Here is a 24,475-nt window from a genome sequence, read left to right on the forward strand (position 1 = left end):
CAAGCAAATTACAGAAAGCAATTCTTCTAAACAGTAGGAGTATTTGAAACTGTACTTTGAATGGGGGCGGGGCCTGTGATGCAAAATGGGACCATGAGTAGGAAGGAGCAGATCTTCAGGGGGTTAGGATGAGGGTCACGGAAACCATATAGCCAAAATGCAGAAGGGGGAAACAGAGAACCTACAACAGTAGTGTGGGGAGGGTGTGAGGAAGGAATATATATATACATATATACATATGTATATATATATAATATATATATAGTGTGTGTGTGTGTGTGAAACTATGTACATGTAAATATATGAAAGTGCTAAAGGAAATTCATTAAGTTACATGCTAACTAAAAGTAAATAGGAAGGGAGAAAGAAACAAACTGATGAAACAGTGGAAAGGTTGCCTAACGTGCTCAAGGGCAGACTTCAATCTCTAACACTATATGAAAACAAAACAAGCAAACAATAAACAAAGACCCGGATGTTCCTTCAATGTTAACTAAGAATCTGTGAATTCTTTTATTCACCATTGATGGCGCTGTCAAAGTGAGGGGAGAGCTACAGTCTTTCTTACTTCCGGAGAAGGTTTCTCATTTCCCATGAAGGTCGCAGTCACTGGTGAAGTTCGTTTGTAAGACAGGGGTTCAGGAGTTCAGATGCCCTTCATGCTTTCTGGGATGCATGCAAATCACAAAGCGAGAGCCACAGGAAGGACTTTCTGAATGAGCTAGGCTCTCAGCCAGTCCTAACACACTCAAGAGTCTTCTGGAATCCATCCTAGCTTCTCCACAGAAACAGACTGCAAAGCCTGGAATCCATCCTAGCTTCTCCACAGAAACAGACTGCAAAGCCTGAGGACCCGAACAGGAACTTGGGGAAAAGGCTTGACCAAGACAGAGCATTGAGGTGCAGCCAGGGAGGTTGGGTCCTTGAGAAAACTGGGGGAAGTGAAGCGGCAGTGGGTGCAAAGATCTGCTCCAGCCTAGGGAGCTGAGAGTTTCACAAGAGGTTGCCGCCAGGCCAGAGAGCCGGAAGTAAACACATCTGGGCGAAGGAGTCCGCAGTGGGAGAGATGGGAGGAGTCCTGTGGGGACTGGGAGGGCACAGCCAAGGGGCTGACCCATTCTGGGAACCACAGGCGGTGACGCTGGGGACTTGCTCCAGCTCAGAACCCGAGAAGCCTGTTCAGGTACCAGCCATGCTCGCCTCGGTGGGCTCCCTGGTGTCAGCCATCTGGGCAGCGCTCCATCTCCAGACTCTGCTGCTGGCGGCTGTTGCCTTCCTGTTCCTGGCTGACTATTTCAAAAACCGGCGCCCCAAGAACTACCCTCCGGGGCCGCGACGCCTGCCCTTCTTTGGCTGCTTGTTCCATCTGGACCCAAAGCAGCCCCACATATCCCTACAGAAGGTAGGCAGAGGCCAGAGTGCCTGGCTGTGTCCTGGGACTGGATCCTGGCACCTGGAACGGGAGGACCTGGGCGATATTCCCAGCCTGGCAGCCTGATAACCCAGAAATAAGATATTCAGATTTCTTGTTATCTGTTGACGTAAGATTTTCAGTGTGCTCTTATGGCCGGGGAACATACTGTGTATGATATTAATTCTTTTGGATGACATAGTAACTTAGCTTCATAAATATGTCATGCTGAGCCGGGCAGTGGTGGCGCACGCCTTTAATCCCAGCACTCAGGAGGCAGAGGCAGGTGCATCACTGTGAATTCGAGATCAGCTTGGTCTACCGAGCGAGTTCCAGCACAGGCTCCAAAACAATACAGAGAAACCCTGTCTCGAAAAACAAAACAAAACAAAAATGTCATGCTGGTTTAAGGAAAGGGGTGCCTCTGGTGTTGGTTAGAGTGCCGGTCCTGTTTAAAAAGAATACACGGTCTCCTCTTGACCTGGATGAATATCAGTTCTCTTATTTCTCTTATTGAGCCTAATTTGGTCCTTCTACATCCTTGCGATTGCTGAACTTCTGATTGTATCAACTCCAGAGGAAAATGCACAGAAGTCTCCAACTCCGCTGGGAGTCTGTCTGCCTTTCCACTCACTTCTGGAAGCTCTCCTCCCCGTGTCTCCCGTGTATCGGAAAGACCGTTATGTGTACATCGTACACATGTAAGACTGGCAGGTCTTTCTAGTGCATGACCGTCTTCCCATGTAATATTCCTCGTTATCCACAGCACCTTTCCTTGCTTAGACGGTGAATACTCCAAGCCGTGTTTAATTTTCCCTGTCACTGTCCATTACATGTGAAGATTGGCCGTGTCTGATTATTTATTGCTGTTTAAAGGTCTAAGCCCATAATTTTTCTTCTTTTTTTCCCCCACATCCTTTCTTCCATTATCCCTTCCCTGGGTGTTTCTTGGACACTTTCTGATTGGCTGCCTTTCTCTTCATCTTCTCTCTCTTTGCATCTCTTTTATCGTCCAGCAGCGCTCTGTGTTACTCAGCATGAATGTGCAGCCCATGAGACTTTGCTAACACTGCTTTCCATGTGAAGTGAGTGACTACAAACACGAGGAACCTTGTCCCCTCTATGGCTCACTGTCTCAGCTGTTGTCCCCACACACTGAGACCCACCTCAGACACCGCCCTGCTCTTCAGTGTCCAGTGCAGCCGGAGCTCAAAGCAGAGGAGTCTGGTGCCTCGTCCCTTACTCATCCTCCCATCGCTGCCTTTTCTTCCCAGGTCCTTTCTGACCTCTAGCACTTTCTCTCTCATTCCTGCAGAGGAGGCTGCACAAATGTGGCAAAGGAGGAACTGATACCCCTGTTGAAGCTAGATGTGACTCAGTGCCCCGACCCGAGGGACATTCAACATAGGTCTGGGGAACACCTAAGAGAAAGATGGGGGACAAGAGACACGAGAAAGGATGACAAGACAGGATTCTGATCAAGTCAACAAAACTATATTCTTTCCACGGGGTTTTTAAAGACTGTAGGAGGAAGTGAGGAGGGGAGGGAAGGAGGGTGATGACCATGGCTGCAAGGAAGGTGTCAGGGAAAAAAGGTCAGTGGGAGAGGTAGAGCCTCCTGTGTTGCCTGGTAACCTGACAGCAGGGTCTGATCCTATCTTTTACAATTGACTGTCTTTGTTTAGGCCTACCTTCTGACGGGACTAGGGATTGTCCATTAAGCTAATCTTTACTGGCAGATAAACTGTAGGCCTGTTTCTTGGAATTTGCTTTATGTCAGCAGGGTGGTCTGGAGTCACCGGAGGCCCCTGACAACTCAAACGGACAAAAGGCTGCAATGGAATCTTCAAAAGCTAACTCTTGAGCATACCGAGGGAAGAAACGTTGATGCAACTCACACACTGTCATTCAACTCTGTCTGCACAAGCATGGACATTGTTTTTCTTTCTCTCTGTTTCCCTCTTCTTTTTTATCCAAACTCTCTTACACTCAGGCCTGCTGCTCACTCTGTGGCTCTCACTAAACTCCAAGGTCCTTTGAGTATTTGAAAATCAGATCGTTTTCCTCAACATTATTTAGTGTCTGGAGATTCCTTCTGCCAAGAAACAGCTTTGTCTTCCTGGCTACACTACTTCACATACAGCTTGTTCCCCTTGTTGGGAAGATGGGAAACGCTCATTATGGTGAGGAAGATGGGAAACGCTCATTATGTTGAGGAAGATGGGAAATGCTCATTATGGTGAGGAGTTTTAGAGTGGATGAAATACAACACAATAAATGCCATTCCTTTACTCAGTGAGTCCTGCCTATAGCCAGAGACTCACCTGCTCCGTCATCCTAATCCTCGCACGCTTTTCGAATAAACAGCTGGCTGATTTCCCAGGGATGTGGAGGGTAGCTGAGTGCCTAGAAGGGGAAAACAACGTGACTTTCACAGTTCAACTTTCATTTTTCCTAATAGAACCCAATGCGGGATGTGATGGGGGAAGTCCTGTGTATATGTCAATAAAGCACTGTTGGCCAATAGGGAACCAAGATATGTGGGACTAGAAATCCAGGAGGACTCTGGGTAGGAGAAACACAGGAGAAACACAGGAAGTCAAGATGTAACGCCATGAGGTAGGAAGCCCGGAAAGTTCTCTGGTAAGAGAAATACTTAGATTACCAATTATGGGATAAATGCTTAAGTCAGAGCTAGCAGTAAGAAACAAGCAAGGCCAACAGCTTCATTATTAATATAGCCTCCTGTGTGTTCATTTGGGACTTATGTGGTTCTGGAATCAGGCTGGCGGGAAGGCTTCTCTTTACAGGGATGGATTTCTTTTTTCCTTTCATACTATGATTCTAGGTTCCCCAACAGTATATAGACAGTTAACCATGTAATCTACATGTTTACACCACTCCAGAGCTACAGAGAAGTCTCCACTCCCAGCTTCCACCCCTTATTACAGTCTCCATTTCTAACAGGGTATGGGGAGGGCTCTCCTCTGGCTATGCATATTTTAATGTATTAATAATTCCATGCTTGCTATAGTAGACTTCAAAGAAACACTCTCTACCTTTTGCAGGTTAGGAACAGAACACTCTGCCTCCATTGGTCTCCAGGATGCTTCAGCTTAGAACACTGATTTCTTTAAAACATTTATGGCCTCATAACCCATACAGAGACACACTGATGCTTATTTAATTCAAATGGACTGAATCCATGAATGAAATTTTTTTTGAGGAAATGCTTAAAGTAGATAGGAGACGAAATATAGGAAACATTCTCATCACACAAAAATGCTTCCTCCACACACAAATACTCCACACACTGCTTCTCACAGTGTTGGTTGCATTGGTTACATAACAATCTTATGTATATAGCAGATGCTGAAGGAATTATTCTATGCATAAACAGGGTTACTTTTAAAGCTACACAAAACATGTACAGACTTTCCTTGGTCTCTTCCCTCCATTCTCTGCCTTCATTAAAACTCAGGATACTTCAGGTTAGAGACTTTGCTTATTTATTGCTACATATATCCTCATGCCTTCCTCTAGGGACACTGGGTAGCTGCATACCTAATTCATATTTGCCTAATTCTTTAGGTATTTTATAAAGGGAAATTTCTATACTTAGTGTGTATTGGAATTGAACTTAATGTAGAAGAAGAGAAAAAATTTCAAACATTTACACAGAGGAAGACGCTTTCCTCCACTCACAGTATTTGTAGACATCTCAAGTTGAGTCCCATTGGTTACACATATGCCTGCCATTTCTGGACATGCAGACATTGGGCTCACTCAATTGTAACTACTGAAATATCTTTCAGTTTGTGAAGAAATATGGGAACGTTTTAAGCTTGGATTTTGCTAATATACCCTCAGTGGTTGTAAGTGGCATGCCCTTAATCAAGGAAGTCTTTACTCAATTGGAGCCAAACTTTCTGAATCGTCCTGTCACTCTTCTCCGAAAACATCTCTTTAATAAAAATGGTAAGTTCCTTGAGTGATGTATGGTGTGTATGGTAATTCTTGTGACATGGTAAAGGTGCCTGTCGATAGCTTGCCAACCCTCCCATAAACTAACCCCATCATGAATTGCCATCTTCCAAGAAAGAGGACGCCATATTCCCTGAATGGAAGCACCCATATGAGGACTTACCATGTGTATCTGCTAGACTTGGGTGAAACCATGTGTCCTATACACTAATTCTTGATGCTCTTATGGAATATCCAGCCAGAGACACTGTGCTCTCCCTTCCGTTTTCTCACCCCAACCCTCTGCCCTTGGAAAACAGATGTGAGTCGGCCTCCTCTTGCTGCTGCTGTTCTTCTTGATTGTAACTCCTCATACTCCATCACTAAATGATATCACTCATTAAATGATATCATGCATATCTTTAGCCTTCTGGCCAATAATATAACAAGCTAGTTTGAATACTTACTATTATCATTTCAAAAGTAACAATCAGGAGGCTAAGACTTACATAGAAGGGATTTGAGAATTTCTCTGAAAGTTACCAAATTGACGATGTATCCATTGTTTATGACGTGATAGGTGATGGGTGCTATGTACACCGGAAGGTTCATTCTCATAGCCTCCAGGGTCTCTGTGTGTGGGATACTCATCCTGTCTACTTTCTCCAGTCTTGTATTCATTCTTTACTGTGTGCCTTGGCAGAACCTCTTCTATAATACTTTCTTACCCTTTTAAAAGTGCATATCTTGTCTTAGCCATGAGTGCATTCCTGCTATTCAGCTTAACATAGGTTCATGTGATTTGTGTGATCAAAAGGTATTGAAACTGGAGGGACTAAAACATGAATACACAGCTGCTATCTACTAACTACATTTCTTCCTAAAGTGAGCTTTATCCCAGTGTCTCAGCTTTTGCATCAGGTGTAATGGCCTGGAGTGAATAGTTAATAAGTGTATAGAATTTCTGAAAGTGTTAGATCACACAAGGAATATTAAATTGTTTGATGTTGTAAGTAATCAGTAAATCTTAGTTCCCTTGCTTTGGGATTGTCTCTCTAGAGAGCTACCAAGTGCTTTATTGACCTGTCTCCGTTCAATTGTACACGTGCCCATCAAGTTTGTCAGGTGATTTTAGATCACAATCACAATGCTATAACGCTGAATCTCTTCTTTCCAGGATTGATCTTCTCCAGTGGCCAGACATGGAAGGAACAAAGAAGGTTCGCCCTGATGACCCTGAAGAACTTTGGCTTGGGAAAGAAGAGCTTAGAGCAACGCATACAGGAGGAAGCCAGATACCTTGTGGAGGCCATAGGAGAGGAGGGAGGTGGGCATTTTACAGGGCAGATACCGGGGATTGTGGCCTTATATTTGATGAACAGATAGTTTCTTATTAAGTGTCTGTTTATTCCAGGCCCACTCTGGTTTAGGCACTTGTGATATTTTGTTTATGATCTAATAAAGCTTGCCTGAAGATCAGAGTGCATAGCTAAGCCACTAGTTAGCCACACACTGAGGACAGGAAGTGGTGGACACACCTTTAATCCAGCACTTAGGAGACAGGCAGATGGATCTCTGTGCGTTCAAGGTTGCCCTGGGCTGCATGGAGTGAATCAGACTAAAAGAGAAACAGTGCTCACATCTTTGATGCCAGCACTTAGGATGACACGCCTTCAAGCCCAGCACTAGAGAGGAATATAAGGGGAGAAGACAGGAGCTCAGTACAGTCTGAGGTTTGGTGGAGAGAGATGCAGTCTGGAGATGCAATCTGAGGACAGGATCACCCTTTCAGTCTGAGCATTGGCAGAGGTGAGAACTCTGTAGTGGCTGCCTGCTTTGCTTCTCTGATCTTCGGGCAAGCTTTATTTGTTAGATCATAAACAAAGTACTATCACAGGCACTGAAGACTGAAGAGTGAACTTATACTATAACCCTGCCCTAGAGGGCTATAACCTAGCAAACAAAATGGGTTATTAAATATTTTGTTGAATTTAAGTACTGGTCATCAATCTGATTTACAGCCATTAACAGAAACCTTGGATCATGTCAACCCCGTGTGTGTCCTATGACAAGAGCCAAATTATTTCGTTCTCTGCATTCTCCAATATTTGTATAGGAGGGGGGAAAGGTGGAGGGTTCTTTTTTTATCATTTGGAGTTAATTGTTTATAGACAATAGAAATGTAAATATCTTTAAACAACCCAGATCTCTTTTCCAACCTCCAGGACAGCCTTTTGACCCTCACTTCAATATCAATAATGCAGTTTCCAACATCATTTGCACTGTCACCTTTGGGGAGCGCTTTGAGTACCATGACAGTCGGTTTCAGGAGATGCTGAGGCTACTGGATGACGCCACGTGTTTGGAGTCATCAATGATGTGCCAGGTAAGCACTCGACCTTCTCGTATCTTGGGAAGGGTATTAAATGTGACTGATTCAAACAGACAGGTGCTTCCTTTTTGTAACTTAGGGCTTTTGAAGTTAAAATATATTATCTTAGAGTTGAGTTTAACACAGATCTGTTGATTTCAGTGTTGTTGATAATATGCAAAACTCTTGTTTGGACATAGCCACATTTATAATACTTAAATGAAGCACCAACATTCTTCTGTGTGTGTTGCTCTTTGTTAACTGAGACTAGGGTTGGAAAAATGTGTGACTGTTCATAATTCTTTCTCCATGTTTGGATTTTTGATTTGTTTCCAGACGTGTGATGGATACTTGTTACGAGTGTTCATGTGAAACCATTCACTTATTTGTCTAAAATGTGCATCTGCATATAAGAAAAACTAAAAGCTCAAAATTAATTCCTATTTTACATCGCGATCAATTTTCGGTGCTGTGAAATCTTGACACACATAAACATAACATAAAGTTTGGTGTTCAAGCTTCACCCCCATCTTGGAAAGCGTTTTTATCCCTTTAATCTTTAGACTCTTCCAAATATTTCCCACAGCTTGTTGGTCTCTCCACCATGTTCCTAAATATGCAAGACAGTTTTAAAGGAAAATTAATTACTAAGGTTATCCACCTGTATTTCCTAGAAGTCATGTTGCTACCTTGGTTTAAGCATATGTGAGGTAGTGTATATATTTGTACTTATTTAAATCATGTGCTCTTGATACATCATTTTTCCTTGCATCATTATATATCACTATTAAAATGTTTTGATTGTTTGAGCTAAGAAAAGGGTACTTTAATGTTGCAAACTGTAAGATCATGTAAGAGTACAAAACATAAGTATGATCTACTCTGCATGTATGAATCAGTTCCAAAACATGTCAACTTCACTTCACTTACACAAGTGTCCCACTACTGCCTCTGACCTGGAGTTGTGGAGCAAATTACAGGCGCCTCTATTATAACCGTGCTGGTTAGAGCATCTAATGTGCTAAACTTTCCTTACAGAACCATAGGCTTCTCTCTGTCCATTGCAGTTTTATCAACTTTATAGATTTTTTTGAAACAGGGTTTCTCTGTGTAGCTTTGGAACCTGTCCTGGCTCTGTAGACCAGGCTGGCCTCTGCTTCCTGAGTGCTGGGATTAAAGACACATGTCACCACTGCCTGGAAACTTTATAGTTTTTAATCTTTTGGATTAATTTAGATAGCAAATGGTGTCATCATGATATCTTCATTCATGTAGCACTATATTTTTTCTTATTGCTTTCTCTTCCCAGTCCAGCTGGTTTCCATTCTCCCTCAATTGTTCTCGGCTCTTATTTCCTATCAATGCCACTAATTGTACTCTTTTCCATAGATTCTGTTTTCATCCCCCTTAAGTTCTCTTCTACTCTTTTGACTCTCAAGATCTCCCTTTTAATATCCTGACCTGTAAATGCAGGTGTCTTGTTGCATGGATTTTCCATGAGTCTTTATTTCTATGTTGCAGTATTTGCAGCTGTTGGATAGCATTTCTGGAATTTTTTAGAGAATCTTCTTATGGAGCTACCTAGACTTCAAAATTTAGTCCATAGTCCCACTCTGTGAGAAGAAAACAAACTGTTATAGTAACAATAACTTCATCTCTTGCAAAATATGAAGACACACATGAATTCAGTTGCAGCTCTTTAATATATCACCAATGGCCAAAGATCTGAAATAATGTCAAAACTGCTGAACATGCTGTGAAGTTCCAAAATTATCTAATGTAGTGTTACAATAATAAATGAATGAGATACCTGAAGGTGACAGGGAAGGAGAGGGGGAAAATAAGGTGAAATAATGTGAAGAGGAAAGGAGAAGGATGGAGGAAAAGAATGTTATACACAGGAAAAGACTAAAATGGAGGGGAGACAAAATAAATTTAACAATAGCAAAAAAGGTTCTAAAGTAGATACAAAAAGAGCAGTAAAAAATTTAACTGTAAGCATTATTTTTAAAAGCCAATGAGGTAAATTCAAGATACAAATATAAAGGAGAGCACGGAATGTGAAAAAAGTGAATAAACTAAAGTAAATAAATTCTATTGCTAAAAATGAGGGTCATAAACATAGTTAGATGAAGTTATGAGGGAGAGTAACCAATAAGTGTGTTGAGTAAGATGGCTGAGTTTATAAAGGGGCTTGCTGCAAAGCCTGACAAGGTGAGTTTGATCCTGGGAGTTCCCAAGGTGGGAGAACAGAGCCATGCCCCTCAGGCTGTCCTCTGACCTCCACACAGCTACCATGATACATGAGCATAGGCACACACACGCACATGCGCACGCACATGCGCACGTACACACATGCATGGACGCATGCACAAATGTGCACATAAATAAATAAATAAATGTAAAATTATTTTAATTTAAAGCTTTTAAGTGAAAAATTAAAACCTCGGCTAAAGGTGTAGGAAAATAATGATTCACACAGAAAAAAAAGTAAAAAAGTGGTTGGATCCTCTTTGCAGGTCTTCAGAAATGCAAGACTGAAATTTGAGTAATGGAGGAGATTGGCACGTGAACTCATGGGCTTTTGTTGGTCCTTTGTTTTGTGCTACCGCTGAGTCTTCTGTCTACCAGAATTGTTTTCATAGCATAGCTGCTGCTTTTCTTATTTTCATATCTGCTGGCTACACTGAGCTTGCTTTCCACGGAGTGGGCATAACATTTCACCCTCCCAAGATTCCTCAGATCTTACCCCCTGTGTATCATTTGTACATTGGGAGCTGGGGAATCAGCCACAGCACTGAGATCAGTATATGCTGGAGAGCTGACTTTGTACTTTCAGGCTCCTGATTACCTGCTGGAGGAATGCCCTGTGGGTATCCTGTGTACCCCCTAAGCTCTGGAGTTCTCTTACTCAACAAAAGTGAAAGATAAGTGATGGATGCTTTCTGCCTACTGACCTCAGACTCAGAGCTGCCAAACTCTAGGGTTATTGTCAGCTGATGAGCTCTGTTCTTGCCCCCTGGGGGTGGGGAATCTCTTCAAGCACTTCCCAGCCTGATCTGGCTTCTTGCTGTCTGCCATACCCCAGCCTGTTTGTATTAGGTCTTCTTGTTATCCACAACTATCTCTCTGGACCTTCTCTTACTGAGAGGACACAGTGAGAGACCATCTTAGGATGTTCAGACTCATGAATACTCCATGTTCTTAGACCTTGGGGTATTTCAGTTTTTAACAATAGATTCTCTTGCAAATTGGCACTATGAATGTTGTACAAAATTGGTCTATAAAAGTATTAATATATGAGAGTGCTGTAGAGATAGATTGGCAATTAAGAGCACAGACAGTTTGGTTCCCAGCACCCATGTTGACTGGCCACAGCACCCATAACTTCAGGGAATTCAATGCCTCAGGCTTCTGTAGGCACCTGGACTCATGAGCTCATCATGTACCCCTGCCCATAATTACAAATAAAATAAATATTCTTAAATTATGAGTACCAATTTATGATTAATTTGTAGTTTATAATTATCTGAGTTTTCCCATGATTTAAGTTATTGTTAAGTGTCCTCATTGAACGTCTGCAAGTATTAATTGGGAAGACTTGGTACTCTTTTCTATTGCTTTAGTTCTTACCTTAAAATCTGATAGCTGTAGAGGCTAGAGAGATGGCCCAGCAGTTATGAGTATTAGTTGCTCTTGCACAGGACTGGAGTTCAGATCTCAACATCTAAACGGTAGCTCACAACCATCCATAAATCTAATTTCAGAATATCCAATACCCTCTTCTGGCTTCTGCAGGCACATGACATGCAAATGATGAATATGCATACATTCAGTCAAAACATACATAAAATAAATCCAAATAGAATTGATATTTATAACAACCAACATCTAGGACAAATACTTTTTATTAATTGAATTTTTTCCAGCCTTATTACACTTTCCCTTCTCTTCCTCCTCTTCTCCCAGTCCCTCCCCCAACCTCTGCTATCCCTCCTTCCCACCATCCACTCCTTTCTTTTCAGAAAAGGGCAGGTCTCCCATGGATATCAGCCAGCCATGGTATATCAAGCTGCAATGAGACTAGGCACCTCCTCTCATATTAAGGCTGGATGAGGCAACCCATTAAGAGGAAAGGGTTCCAAAAGCAGGCAACAGAGTCACAGAGACCCTGATCCCACTGTTAGGAATCCCACTAGAACACCAAGCTACATAACGGTAGCATATGTGCAGAGGGCACAGGTCAGTGAAGCTCTGGTTGGTGTTTTAGTCTTTGTGATTACCTGTGAGCCCAAGTTAGTTGATTCTGTGGGTTTTCCTGTGGTGTAGGACAAATATTTTTACCCTCTCTGGAGGGGCTACATAGTAAGAGTGAAACAGGAGCCAAGATGGCTTCACTATCCCACTCTAAGAAATAAAGAGAAAGACAAGACTGTTTTGAAATGTGATACCATGGTGTCTCCATGACTGTCTTATTTTTCCCAACCAGCTCTACAATATCTTTCCAAGGATAATTCATTATCTTCCTGGATCACACCAAACATTTTTCAGAAACTGGAGAAAACTGAAATTGTTTGTCTCTGATATTGTCGACAGTCACCGGAAAGACTGGGACCCTGATGAGCCAAGAGACTTCATTGATGCTTTCCTCACGGAAATGACAAAGGTGGGGCGGTTGCCTTCTGTGTTGTCTTCTTGCAGAAGAGGCAGCAATTTAGTAGTTTCCAATTGATGTCCAGTGTGTTTCCTTGACTTTATTGGTTTGCCATAGCACAGATGTTCCGTCATAGTGCTTTATGCTCCCTGTATGCCTGTTGGTCAGGAAAGCTTCATACAGAGATAGTGAGAACTCTTACTTTGCCTGTTCCAGATCCTTCTAGCACACAGGTACCTTTTGCCATGTCTCTTTCCTTCATCTTCAATGGCAAGACTGTAGCATCTATTTCTCCCTGATCTCTGTTTCCATGTTTGTGTCTCATCTCTTTGGTTCTGAACCTTGAGTACCCTCTTATAAGAACAACTCTGTGTAATCTTCCTTTTGAAAATTAGTCACCTAAACAAGATTTATTATGGAGTATCAAGCGATATGCTGAGATGAATAGATTGGACATCTCTGTGGATCTTACTAGCACTTAGTACCCTACAGGAAAATTGAAGTGAAAAGGGTATAGTACTTACGAGCTATAGGATAGCATTAATTCAGGATTGTTAGGGTCATTTGGCACGAGGTTATGACTATCCTTCTATTTTTCTCTTAGCTCTTACCCATATGTGAATGAGCTGTATCAGAAATGAAAGTAGCAATTAAACTCCGAAGTTCAATTTTGTTACAAGCTGGCCAAGGGCCAGTTACTGACTGTGTCTCATCCAACGCTGCTAGATGTAAGCAATGCACAGCTGACTGTGAAAGTTAACATTTAGATGAGGCCTTCTGACTCCACATAAAAGCCATCCACTAATACAAAAGGTTAGACAGCTGCCAGTTGATGGTTGTTACTTTTGTATCATTGTGATAATACCTGGCAAAAATCTCAAGAGAGATTTATTTTTGCTCACCCTCTTACAGAGTTGTGTCTATCACCCCAGAGCAGGAATGACATAGCAGCAAAGGTCATGGTGGCAAAAGCCTGTGGTGAAGTCTGCTCACACAATGATGCAGTGGGGTTCAGAAACCAAGGCAAGATCCAGGGCCCTAATATTACCTGAAGAGTGCTGCCCCTAGTAGTCACTTCCTCCAGCTAGGTCCTTCCCCTTCCCCAAATGTTATAGAACCTCCAAAAATACCTCAGACAACTAGGGACCAAGAATTCAGAAAGTGATCCTGCAGTAATTCTGAAATTTCATTTCATATCCAAAACATATCACAAAATACACAGCCTTGATCTCCCTAGGCCTCTTATTGGTACACATGACTGGATCAGTGCCACAACTTAGATACATTGGCTTATGGGTTCCTCTTCTGAACAGAGTTGGGATAGTAATTTTTCATCTTCTCTCCTGTTTCATTTTCCTGAAATAATATTGATAAAGGCAATGTTTTCTATTCTTTATAGGAAGAGGTCATATACAGGTATTAGGTCATCAATATTAAATATTAAAATCAATCTTAGCAAATTTATTCTCCTGGAGGAAGCTGGTAAAAATGATGATGTGTCATAAAAAATAACTGATGGAATCAGGAAGTCTTGACTAGGAGAGATTAATGGTGAGCTCAGAGAATCAGAGGTCATCGAGAGTCACTCAAGTCTTTCTGGGATCAACGGAAGCATTGATTGAGTACTGACTGTTTACTTGTGGTATCTCATATGGTTGATAATGTCATGTACAGATGTGTTTCTTATATTTATTTTATAAAACTGAAGAGAAGAAATGTTAACTGAGTGTCCTAGACCAAATGGTGACTTAGTGATGTGGCTGATACTAGAAGCCAAACATGATTTTTATCCCATTTTCTTTTCACTGGGCCAAATGTTTCCAAAAATATAATCAGAAGAAAACAGTTGAGATTTTCATCCACCCAAGTGCCATGAGGTTTGCTTAGCTTACTGAACTCAGATCAGGAAAATGCTTCCTGATGAAGTCAAAGGGATTATTATTACTTTATATGAATCTTTTCAAATTCATACCCTAAGGTCTTGACTGAGAACTTCAGAATAAACAAGCACACACTGTTCTTTTTAGTACCCAGACAAGACTACTACAAGTTTCAATGAAGAAAACCTCATCTGCAGCACTCTGGACCTCTTCTTTGCTGGAACAGAGACAACATCCACGACACTGCGCTGGGCTGTGCTCTGTATGGCCCTCTACCCGGAAGTCCAAGGTGAGCACATGGTGTATGTACCCAGACAAGGTGGCATGATGCTTCTGGAATCAGCAGCTCAGATGAGACCCAGAGATGGCATGGTAGGATGGCAAAAGATGGAGTGGCTGTGAGGTGATGTGCACTTGGGATGGGGCACAACCCCTACATGTTCTGTCAGGATTGTGATGGGTACAGGAGTACCAATATTATAGCATCTGTGTACTCATGAAGTCCAGAACACAGCAGAGAAGTCAAGGAGCATGGTGGCCAACTCCAGTCAAGAGTGGCATTACCCTGGGAGCATACACAGATGTCTTCCTTCCTTTTTAGCAATATATTCTTACTTTCCCTGATACTGAGCAAATAAATGCCGTAGTCTGCTTTCTGAAGTCATGTGATATGCACCTTTCTGCCCATCCTCAACCCCACCTACCCTGCATGGTAGCTCTCATGTCCTCTCTTGTCACTGCCTTTATTCTTGTCTCTAAGCCATGACATCAAGTCTTCCCTCTACCAAGAATGTATTGTTCCAGTTTCTTCTACATCTAGAAGAATCTTCTAAGGTACCACATCTCTAAGGTGTTTCAGGAATTTACTGACTAGGGAATTGCTGTCATTTTCTTCCTCCAGCGATGAACAATGACTGATCTTTGTACATTGTTTTTATGTCTCTCTACTGCCTGCTGTCTATAACAAACAATTGTCTGTCTCAAAATTTCTTTTCCTCCACATTCTAGAAGAGTTCATCAGGGAGTGGTTGGGACCATTTTTCATATCCTGAAACTTTTTTTTCAAAATATGGCTAACAGTTTATTCATGGGTTATAAAGTCAATTTGATACATTTTCCCCTAGGATGAAAACTGAAAAGAGAAAATTAGCATTCTAACAATGTGGTGAAGTCAGATTTGTCCATAACCTTTATTTCATCTTTGTGTGAGTGACCTTGTGTGAATGGATTTATGTGTATATCTGCATATGCATGTGTAGGCCACAGAATAACTCCAGACCTCCTTCCTTAAACATAGGTCACTTTTTTTGAGATAAGTTCTCTCATTGACCTGGAATTCAGCAAACAATCACTGAGCTTCAGGGGTGCCCTTCTCTCTGCATCTCCATCACACTGCAACTACCGCTGTCCATCATACCTGACTCTTTTACATGGATGCTAGGGACCAAACTTAGGTCCTCATGCTTGCAAGCAAGATTTTTTATTAAATGAGCTGTCTCCCCAGGGTAAACTTTATTTCTTTATTAATGTGAAATGTATATTTAATAATGTATCTATCGTTACCTGTATGCTTATTGAATCACCATTTAAGATGCATTCTTTCTGAAGATCACATTTAAAAGTTTCTATATATTTTAGGAGGTGCACTAGAGTGCCATGGTACAAGTGTGGAGGTCATAGGACAACTTGCAGAGCTCAGCTGTCTCCCTCCCCATGTCGAGCCTACAGGCTTAGCTCAGCTTAGCGGACACCTCACTTAGGATACAGAGGTGACTCCTGAAAACGAGACTCCAAAATATCAGTACATTTAAATAATATAATTGCAACCATGTACACTTTACAACATGCATAGTTGTCAAGGGATGGAGAAAAAAAAGAATATCTATAGGACATGAATAAACAAAGTGTGGAATACACCTAAGATCTATAGAAAAATAATCAGAGGTAAGAAATTCTTTTTAAGTTTTTAAAAGATTTATTTAATTTTATGTGTATGACTGCTTTGCCTGTATGTGTGTGCTTTACCTGTATGTATATGAACTATGTGCTTGTCTTGTACCTGCAAAGGTCAGAAGAAAGTATCAGATCTGTTGGAACTGGAGTTATGGATGGTTTTGAGCTACATGTGTGTGCTGGGAACCAAGCTCACGTCCTCTGATAGAGCAACATGTGATCTTAACCACACCTCCAGCACCAGAAAAGGACTTCTGATGCTGCACTCATTCAAGACACTGTGCTAAGTTAAAGAAGATGATCACAAAATTCCAAATACTATACTATCTAACTGAAATAATAGTCAAGTTGTACACACCGAAGGGAGAATGTGGCGAAGGAGAAATCAGTGTCTGTAACATGGACATAGATTTTTTTGCACAATGAAGTTCCAGAAACAACATGTACATAGGAACATACTAAAGGCTAGTGAACTATTCATGCAAAAATGGTGAGAAGATCTGTGATTGGTGCCTCCCACCATTAATCTCAACACATGACAGATTTGAGACAATTGTGTTAAAAATTTAAGGTGATCCTGGCCACTCAGGAAGAACCCTGTCTCAAAAGTCACTATGGCAATAATGATAAATTTTATGACATATAAATTTTATGTGAAATTAATTTTTATGTGGAGAGCAGTAGTAAAGGGCCTGAAGTTCTAAATTCATTTTAAATGAAATGTGTAGCTAGCCAATCAGATAAAATTAGTTCAACATCTATTACACTTGGAGAAGAGAAGCCATATTGGCAGACAGCTTGCAGAATCAGTCATTGAAATCGTTCACATGAATCTGAAAGCATCCTTAGGATAAGACAGACTTATTCTCACTAATCGCATGGGAATACTGAAACTCAAAAATGGAGGCATCTTCACCAACAATGTTGTCCAGCAACACGCTGCTGTCTACAGCCCACGCTGATATACCTCCTTAAGAAAGTAGAGACTGCCCGGCGGTGGTGGAGCACGCCTTTGATCCCAGCACTCGGGAGGCAGAGGCAGACGGATCTCTGTGAGTTCGAGGCTGTGGTGGACCGACAGCCTCCAAAACAATACAGAGAAACCCTGTCACGTAAAAACCAAAAAAAAAAAAAAAAAGGAAAGAAAGTAGAGACTACAGATGTTCTGCAGTCTGAACCTTTGTGTCTTATTTGCCAAGCTCATGTTCATCTATATCAATGATGTGACAGCAGGAGGAACTTGGCCCTTGAGAAGAGAGTTAGCGCCTACCAAAGAGATTCATTGCTCCTTATGGTGTGAGGACACAGCAAAGGTTTGGCACCTAAGAGATGGAGGGGGTGAAGAGGAAGAGAGTTGGTCATGGGGGATCAGGAAGTTGAGTGGATGGGGGTAGAATAGGGGGAAGAGGGAATCATAGGATAGAAGACAGATCAGGCACCAGAGTGACCTCGAGTGATCTAAAGGGATAACACCAATTGGCAAGCTAAGCAATAGTGTAGAGACCACCTCGAATGTCCATTCCTGATAATGAACTTGATGTCTATAACCATCCGGGAGCCTTCATCCTGTGACTGATGGAAGCAGAGGCAAACACACAATTAATCACTGAACTGAACCCAAGGAACCCAGTGACAGAGAGAGAGGAGTGATGAGCAAATTGGCAAAGATTGGGCTGGCAAAACCAGCAGAGACAGCTGATCTGAACAGGGGAGAGTTCTTGGACCCCAGACCGACAGTGGGGAGGCCAGCATGGGACTGATCTGGACCCCCCCAAATGTGTCAGCGAGAAGGCCTGGGCAACCTATGGGGCCCTGAGTTGTGGATCAGTGTCTATCCCTGGAATACAAACAGTCATCGTGTGCCTATAGCACAAAGAGGGATGCTCTCTCAGCCTGGACTCTTAGGGGAGTGCCTGGACCCTACCCAGAGTGAAGTGACAGACTCTAGATATCCCCTATGTGGAAGGATTTGGCAATAGGGTGGGAGGGTGCGGGGGAAGGGGAGTGCGGGAGGAGGGGAGGGAGAGGGAACTGGGATTGACATGTAAAACAAGCTATTTAAAATTAAAATAAAAAATGAAAAAAAAAGAGATGGATAATTGTTGTCTACAGGGCAAGAAAACTGCTAGTGCCTTGATCTCAGAAGTTCCAGGCCCTAGAACTATGAGGAAAACATTGGTGTGATTTGTGGCCCACTCGCTGAATGGTGCTGACATGTAGAAGCCTGCCTAGATATTGCTATGAGCTTACCTGTGGTGATCTGAGATATTTAGCTCAGGATGCAAGGAAATTTATGATTCTGTTGTAAGCTCAAAGAAAACTACTGAATTGACAGTTTTCTAAAACAGATATTTGAAGGGTTGGTGAATCTTTTATTTCTTTATAACAAGAATGTTAAGATGAAGTAAAAGCAGGTGAGATCTCATACTACAACTTCTATGTCTTTAAAAGAAAGCATTCAAGTTTTAAAATTAATAGAATCTCCTGTTTTCTTTCAGAAAAAGTTCAGGCTGAGATCGACAAAGTGATTGGTCAAGGAAGACAGCCCAGCCTGGCTGACAGAGAGTCCATGCCCTACACCAGTGCCGTCATTCATGAAGTGCAGAGAATAGGAAACATCATCCCCTTTAATGTTCCCAGGGAAGGGGCAGTTGACACCAAGTTGGCTGGATTTGACCTGCCAAAGGTAACCACTCCCCAGCCTCAGATCCTCCAGTCCATCTTTGGCATCATCTTGGGATGCTAAACTTAGAAAGTAACAGGTATTCCCGACCCAAGAAATTATTCCAATGGGAAGAAAAGTATATTTCTGCCCAAATCCTCTGTGTGTATCAGTGGATATTCAAATCTGTTATAAAGAGTTGAGAAGGGAAGATTCCTAGATGAGGTGTGCTTAGGCCAAACCTGGCTTTGTTTGCTATGGCACAGCTCAGCATTTTGCCTGCCTAATGCCGGCAGAGGACAGTTGCTGAGGAAGCGGAGAGCAATCGTTGTGTTCACCATTCTCTTTCTCGATGAACAGTTCACGGCTTGAAGTTGAGGTCTGAATTTTTCCAGTGCTGTTTGCATTCTTTTCTGTCCATTCATTCATCTTCAGACAACTGTACCAACTCCTTCCAGTGACTGTATCATCAGTTCCCTGGGGATTGAGAAATCTAAATGGCTATTTCCATCAGATGTGGGGAACTGTGGCCTTGACAGCAGTTAGGCCTGTTTCCAATGCTGACTTCAGTTACTCCCACTGCACAAGCACATTACCTAACCAATCACAGCCGCAGCTTCTACAAAATACATTCAACCAAATGCATAGGCTCCATATGGAAATATAATGAGATTACATATGCAAAGCATTATACTCAGAATAGAAGTTGTTCTTTACTAATCGAGAAAATACTCATTAAACACCAACAAAGTTTGGGTCTGGAGTTGGGATACCCAAGTTATGGGAGTCCCTGGTTATAAGCCATGAGGACTGTTGGAAGGAAAACACTCTAGTTTTCTGTGATGCATGGCAACATGGGATGAGGATTAGCAGCTGAAGGAATCAGCGAGTGCTTCAGAAGGAATTAGTAATAGAGCTAAGGATTGAAGGAGAGTTAAGAATTAGCTTTGTGTCAAAATGCAAAGGAATTCTCCATCTAAAACTGTCTGGGCCCATAAAGATGGCTGCTCTCTATCTTGTCTCAAAGACAGAGAGTTCAAAACTGTCCTTAATAAGTCAAAAGACCTAAAGGTCTAAGGCTTGGCTACTGCAGGATGTTTCAGCCTTGGTAGCGGATATCTTATCTAAATAACAACAGACTTGGGCTCAGGTGTGTTCACTATGGCTACCAAATGCCTGGAGGATTAAGAGAAGTAAGCCTGTTTGCTCCTTATACATGATAATAGAAGTCTTCTGCCACATTACCCCTTTTTGGCTGGGTACTTAAGAATGTTGAAGAATAAACTCTAGACATTCAGTGTTCACTGAATTGCCCTCCTGACTCTATCCTGTATCTTTGTCTTTCTCTTATAGTCTTTACCTACCCTTTCTCAATCCACACTCCCCATCTCAGATACAAACCAGGCAAGTTAGCTAGCTCCTACTGTGTCTCCACAAACACGGGCTGCCACATAAAACAGTCAGCATTGCAACATGGCCTGGTTGAGATCATAAAGAAAGAATACTATGGTGGGAGGAGCAATGAACAGTGCCTCTGGTAATACACAGGATGAATCTTTGGTTTAAAAATATGAGAAACCTGCTTTCCAAGTTTGAGTGGACAATGCGGCTAAGTCATATGCAAAGCCCACTCAGCTTTCAAACTGTGGAACAGAGTCATAGTTACTAGGTGGTTGCAAGACTCTAGAAGGAAAAGATGGGAGCCTGTACTCAGGCTGCAGTGGGAACTGGAACACAGGTGATAGATTCAAGAGATATTTGCAGAGTGGACCAGCTAGGCTGATGATTGAGCAAAAAGAGGGAAAGGCCCACTTTGGTGACTCATCTGCCTTGACAGGAATGCTTTCTGATACATCCCTGGGTCTTTGACTGTAGTGAGATAGGCTGTCATCCATGGAAAATAATGCATAGATGAAGGAGACATCCTATCAGACAGCTGCCATGATCCTACCTGCAATGAACAGCAGGCTCATCATTCCTCCCGTGGATGCTTCAGGTCCTCTTCCCAGACTTATACTAACACTTTTAGTAAAGTAGATAGTTTCATTAATAAAGTGTGGTCCACCTACCTTTGTACATGGCTGGGACACTTCAGGTGACAGCGACTCGGCTGGGGAGAGTAGGAAAGTTCAGGATATCAAGTATCTCAGGCCACCTGTCCGTGGGAGTTTTTATTAAGTCTTTACTTCCTGCTGCTTCTTTCAGGGAATCATGATCCTGACCAACCTGACTGCACTTCACAGAGACCCCAAGGAGTGGGCCACTCCAGACGTCTTCAACCCAGAGCACTTTTTGGAGAATGGACAGTTTAAGAAGAGAGAATCTTTTCTGCCGTTCTCAATGGGTGAGTTGTGATGTGCAGGACAGAGTTCAGAGCTCCTCCCCAGCCCTTCCCTCCTCTCCACCCTATAGTTCTACACTTTACTTGGGAGTGTCTCTAGATGAGTCTGCCCATTGTATCCCCATCTTTCTCTTCTTTTTGTTTATTAATTTTTCCATACAATATATTGTGATCAGTGTTCTCTTTCCCAACTACTTCCGTGTCCCTCCTTCCTTCTCACTGTCACAACAGTATATTGTAGATTGCAGGGTTTGCAGCCAGATGGATAGTTACCTTCCTACTCTGGTAGAGTATGTGGCCCAGTATTGCCTTGTTTGAATCCCATAATACTTTGTACCAGCACTGCTTCAGACTAGCCCCTCTTTCAAATTGTCTCCTTTATCCCTAATGAAGTTTCCAGTTTTCTCCAATACCAAGACCCAGATCCTTGCCTCTTGTTCTCCAAAAGCTGGATAGGTTTCTATCTTTATTGAGTTTTTTAATTTTCCCAAGTTATTTTAAAGGGATACTCTCTCTGTGTCTTGGAAATAGGACATGGAAGGATGCCAGGCAGAGGGGCTCCTTAGTCTCCCAGCACTACCTGATCCCTGGGGGCATTTGATTTGTGATCCTAGGCTTTCACCTTCTATGTTTTGGGAAGACAAGGCAGGCAGATGCCAGACATAGCTAAGCGACTGGATTCCACTCCCAAAGTCTACTCAAACTTTGCAAAAGGTAGTTAGTGACACCAGTCTCTGGGCATACCAAAATAAATTACTTTGTTACTTTGTTTCGGTCTTACAGGAAAGCGAGCTTGTCTTGGAGAACAATTGGCTAGGTCTGAGCTCTTTATTTTCTTCACTGCTCTTGTGCAAAAATTTACCTTCAAGCCCCCAGCCAATGAGAAGCTGAGCCTGCAATTCAGAATGTCCGTTACCGTTTCACCCGTCAGCCACCGCATCTGTGCGGTTCCTAGGCTGTGATGTTGAAGAAGGGAAGTTTGAAGACACACACGGCGTCTGCTTGGGAGACACTGGTGCTTGCTCACGTTTGAGGAGATAGAAGGAAGGTGACTGGAGAAATGCATATAACGACACTGAAGAGATCGAATCCAATTATGGCTTCATGAGTGGAAAGCCATTTGCTAGCTCAGTGGCAGAGCTTTTCACCTAAGATCTCCAGAGAAAGATGATTCCTCCAGTAAAGAAAACTGCTTGCAGGGCTCATGAGACATGGTGGGTTAAATTGATATGGAAATTATTTTAAAAAAAACACGATCATAAAAGTTATGCCCTCACTTTGCCCCCTCCCTTTCTCCTTTGACATGCATTTGCTTCTAGCCTGTGGACACAGTTTATCTAGAGGGTGCAGAAGGAAGGGTGTCCACTGGCTAGCTCTGCAGCTTCCATCCAAGAATTATATAAAAAAGATTTGTGAGTGAAATTTCCCCACAGCCATTCCTCTTTCATATGGGAAACCCCATCCCCTCCTCTATTCATTCCCGATTGACATCTAGTATACAAGCCATTTGAGCGGAAATAAAGAAGTCAGGACATAAGGAAACGAGCCATTAAGGGTTATGCTATAGATGTGCCTTCAGGGAATAAGTGCCCCACAGTCAGCTGTTCTCTGCACGTTGACCAGCTGTGAGTCTCTATAATCGTCCCCACATGCTGCAAAACGGAGCTTCCTTGATGTGGAGTGAGAGCTGCGCTCACCTGTGGGTCTAAGGATGAGTGTTCATAATGCAGTTTGAAAATATATTGATGTAGGACAGTTGGAGTTGTAGGTTCTCTTCTACCCATACCCTCACCAGCCATGGGCATTTAATAAATCTAACAGTGCCACTGAATACTCCAGTTAGGGGCTTCCAGGTAAAATGTGTTTATGGATATTGAGAGTTGATACTTAGGAATGGCATAGGTGCTCCACAAGGGGGAGAAAAGAAGGGTGTTGCACCATGCTCTGCTTATTCCCCTGGTAATGGAGGCAAAGGGTGAGAAGAAGCCACAGCAAGTCTGCTGCAGACCTGGAGATAAGGCTAGTGTGGGGGTTGGGGGGATTGGATTTGGAGTTGCAGTGGGAGGCATGAAGATCTGCTGTTAGTCTACCTGCTTCCCTGGCTGGAGTGGCCCGTGGGTTCTCAGGGAATGCCTGCTGAAGCTGGGGTCTGGGATAAAGCAATGAGTGGTGGGAAGAGAATAAGGTGGGGAAGGTGGGTGTGAGCCACTGGAGGTTGGGGGGGATGGCCACAGCTGGTTGTCTGCTTCTGCTGCAGAGCTAGGAATGAGACTGGGGGATTTAATGGATTTGGAGGCAGCAGGGGAGAAGTGATCTGCAGTTAGCTTACCTGTTCCCTTAGTCAAAATGGCCTTGACCTTATGTACTTTAAAACAGCTATCCCTGGGAGCCCTGCTCTTTTCTGAAGGGAAATAGAGAAGTGGATCTAGGGGAGGGGTGAGGTGGACTTGGAAGAGTGGAGGGAGGGAAAACTGCAGTCAGGATGTAATGTATGAGAGAAAAATAGATAGATAAATAAACAAATAGCTAAAAGCTAAACTATTTCCAATAGAGGCTACTATTGTCACCTCATAGTATAAAGGTGTCTATCTACTAAAACCACATTCCACATATATTATAAAGGCTGCCTTATATTTTCTATACGGTTTACCTGAAAACAGGTAATATTAATGCATTGCATCACTCGTGTATGCCATTTGAATTCAACCCTCTTTTTTTAAGGTAGTGTTGCACAATATCTTATAAACAGAACAATGGCCGTCTTCATAACTCCAGCTATGCACACTTAAAATAATTATAGCTAAACTTGTTACATGTTAATATTCCTTCAAATAAGGAGGAGATAGACAATGTCACTGGTGGAACTTTGCCCAAATATCCATCCACTCCTCATAGCTAGTTGTACGTGGTTAGGCCCTAGTTAGGAATATGGGCTAAAATCTAAAACAGGAAAACATGTTTACCTATGTAACATTAAAAAATATTCGTTATATATACTGAGTTAAGGCCCTAAATATTGCCTAACAGCCCCTTTAGAAAAATTTCTTACAACAAATGATGAGTTTATTTGTTACTGTTATGTCTCATGGTATTTAATTTTTTAATCCAGGGAAGTATATGTTTAAAAGTTACAATGACCCATAAATGTAATTATGAATGTCTAACTCTTTGAAAGCTCTCTTCCACCTTCTTGGTGTTAACTTGAAACTTACAACAAAGAAAGATGATCGTCAAAATTCA

The 24,475-nt window shown here is 42.3% G+C and overlaps 1 protein-coding gene across 3 annotated transcripts; it reads left to right on the forward strand.

The window, feature by feature from the left end:
- Window positions 1–639: 639 nt before the first annotated feature.
- Window positions 640–24,475, forward strand: LOC101830700 (cytochrome P450 2J3). 3 transcript variants are annotated; one of them, XM_005074311.4, is made up of 9 exons: window positions 653–1,402; window positions 5,227–5,389; window positions 6,552–6,701; window positions 7,600–7,760; window positions 12,235–12,411; window positions 14,427–14,568; window positions 18,731–18,918; window positions 21,100–21,238; window positions 22,019–24,475. In XM_005074311.4, the coding sequence occupies exons 1-9, from the start codon at window positions 1,067–1,069 to the stop codon at window positions 22,195–22,197; spliced, it is 1,635 nt and encodes a 544-aa protein (XP_005074368.2). In that variant the 5' UTR covers window positions 653–1,066; the 3' UTR covers window positions 22,198–24,475. The 3 variants fall into 3 exon arrangements, with proteins under 3 accessions (XP_021085304.1, XP_005074368.2, XP_040613074.1); XM_021229645.2 differs by lacking the exon at window positions 21,100–21,238 and having other exon boundaries at window positions 640–1,402; window positions 22,019–22,126; XM_040757140.1 differs by lacking the exon at window positions 5,227–5,389 and having other exon boundaries at window positions 1,264–1,402.

This window comes from Mesocricetus auratus, unplaced genomic scaffold (genome assembly GCF_017639785.1).
Source record: "Mesocricetus auratus isolate SY011 unplaced genomic scaffold, BCM_Maur_2.0 Super-Scaffold_100014, whole genome shotgun sequence".
Lineage (NCBI taxonomy): Eukaryota > Metazoa > Chordata > Mammalia > Rodentia > Cricetidae > Mesocricetus > Mesocricetus auratus.

Coding starts and splice junctions, on each gene's coding strand:
- LOC101830700 (XM_005074311.4), top strand. CDS start 1,067: ATGGGAGGAGTCCTGTGGGGACTGGGAGGGCACAGCCAAGGGGCTGAC. Junction 5,390..6,551: donor ACATCTCTTTAATAAAAATG/GTAAGTTCCTTG, acceptor TCTTCTTTCCAG/GATTGATCTTCTCCAGTGGC. Junction 18,919..21,099: donor CTGGATTTGACCTGCCAAAG/GTAACCACTCCC, acceptor TGCTTCTTTCAG/GGAATCATGATCCTGACCAA.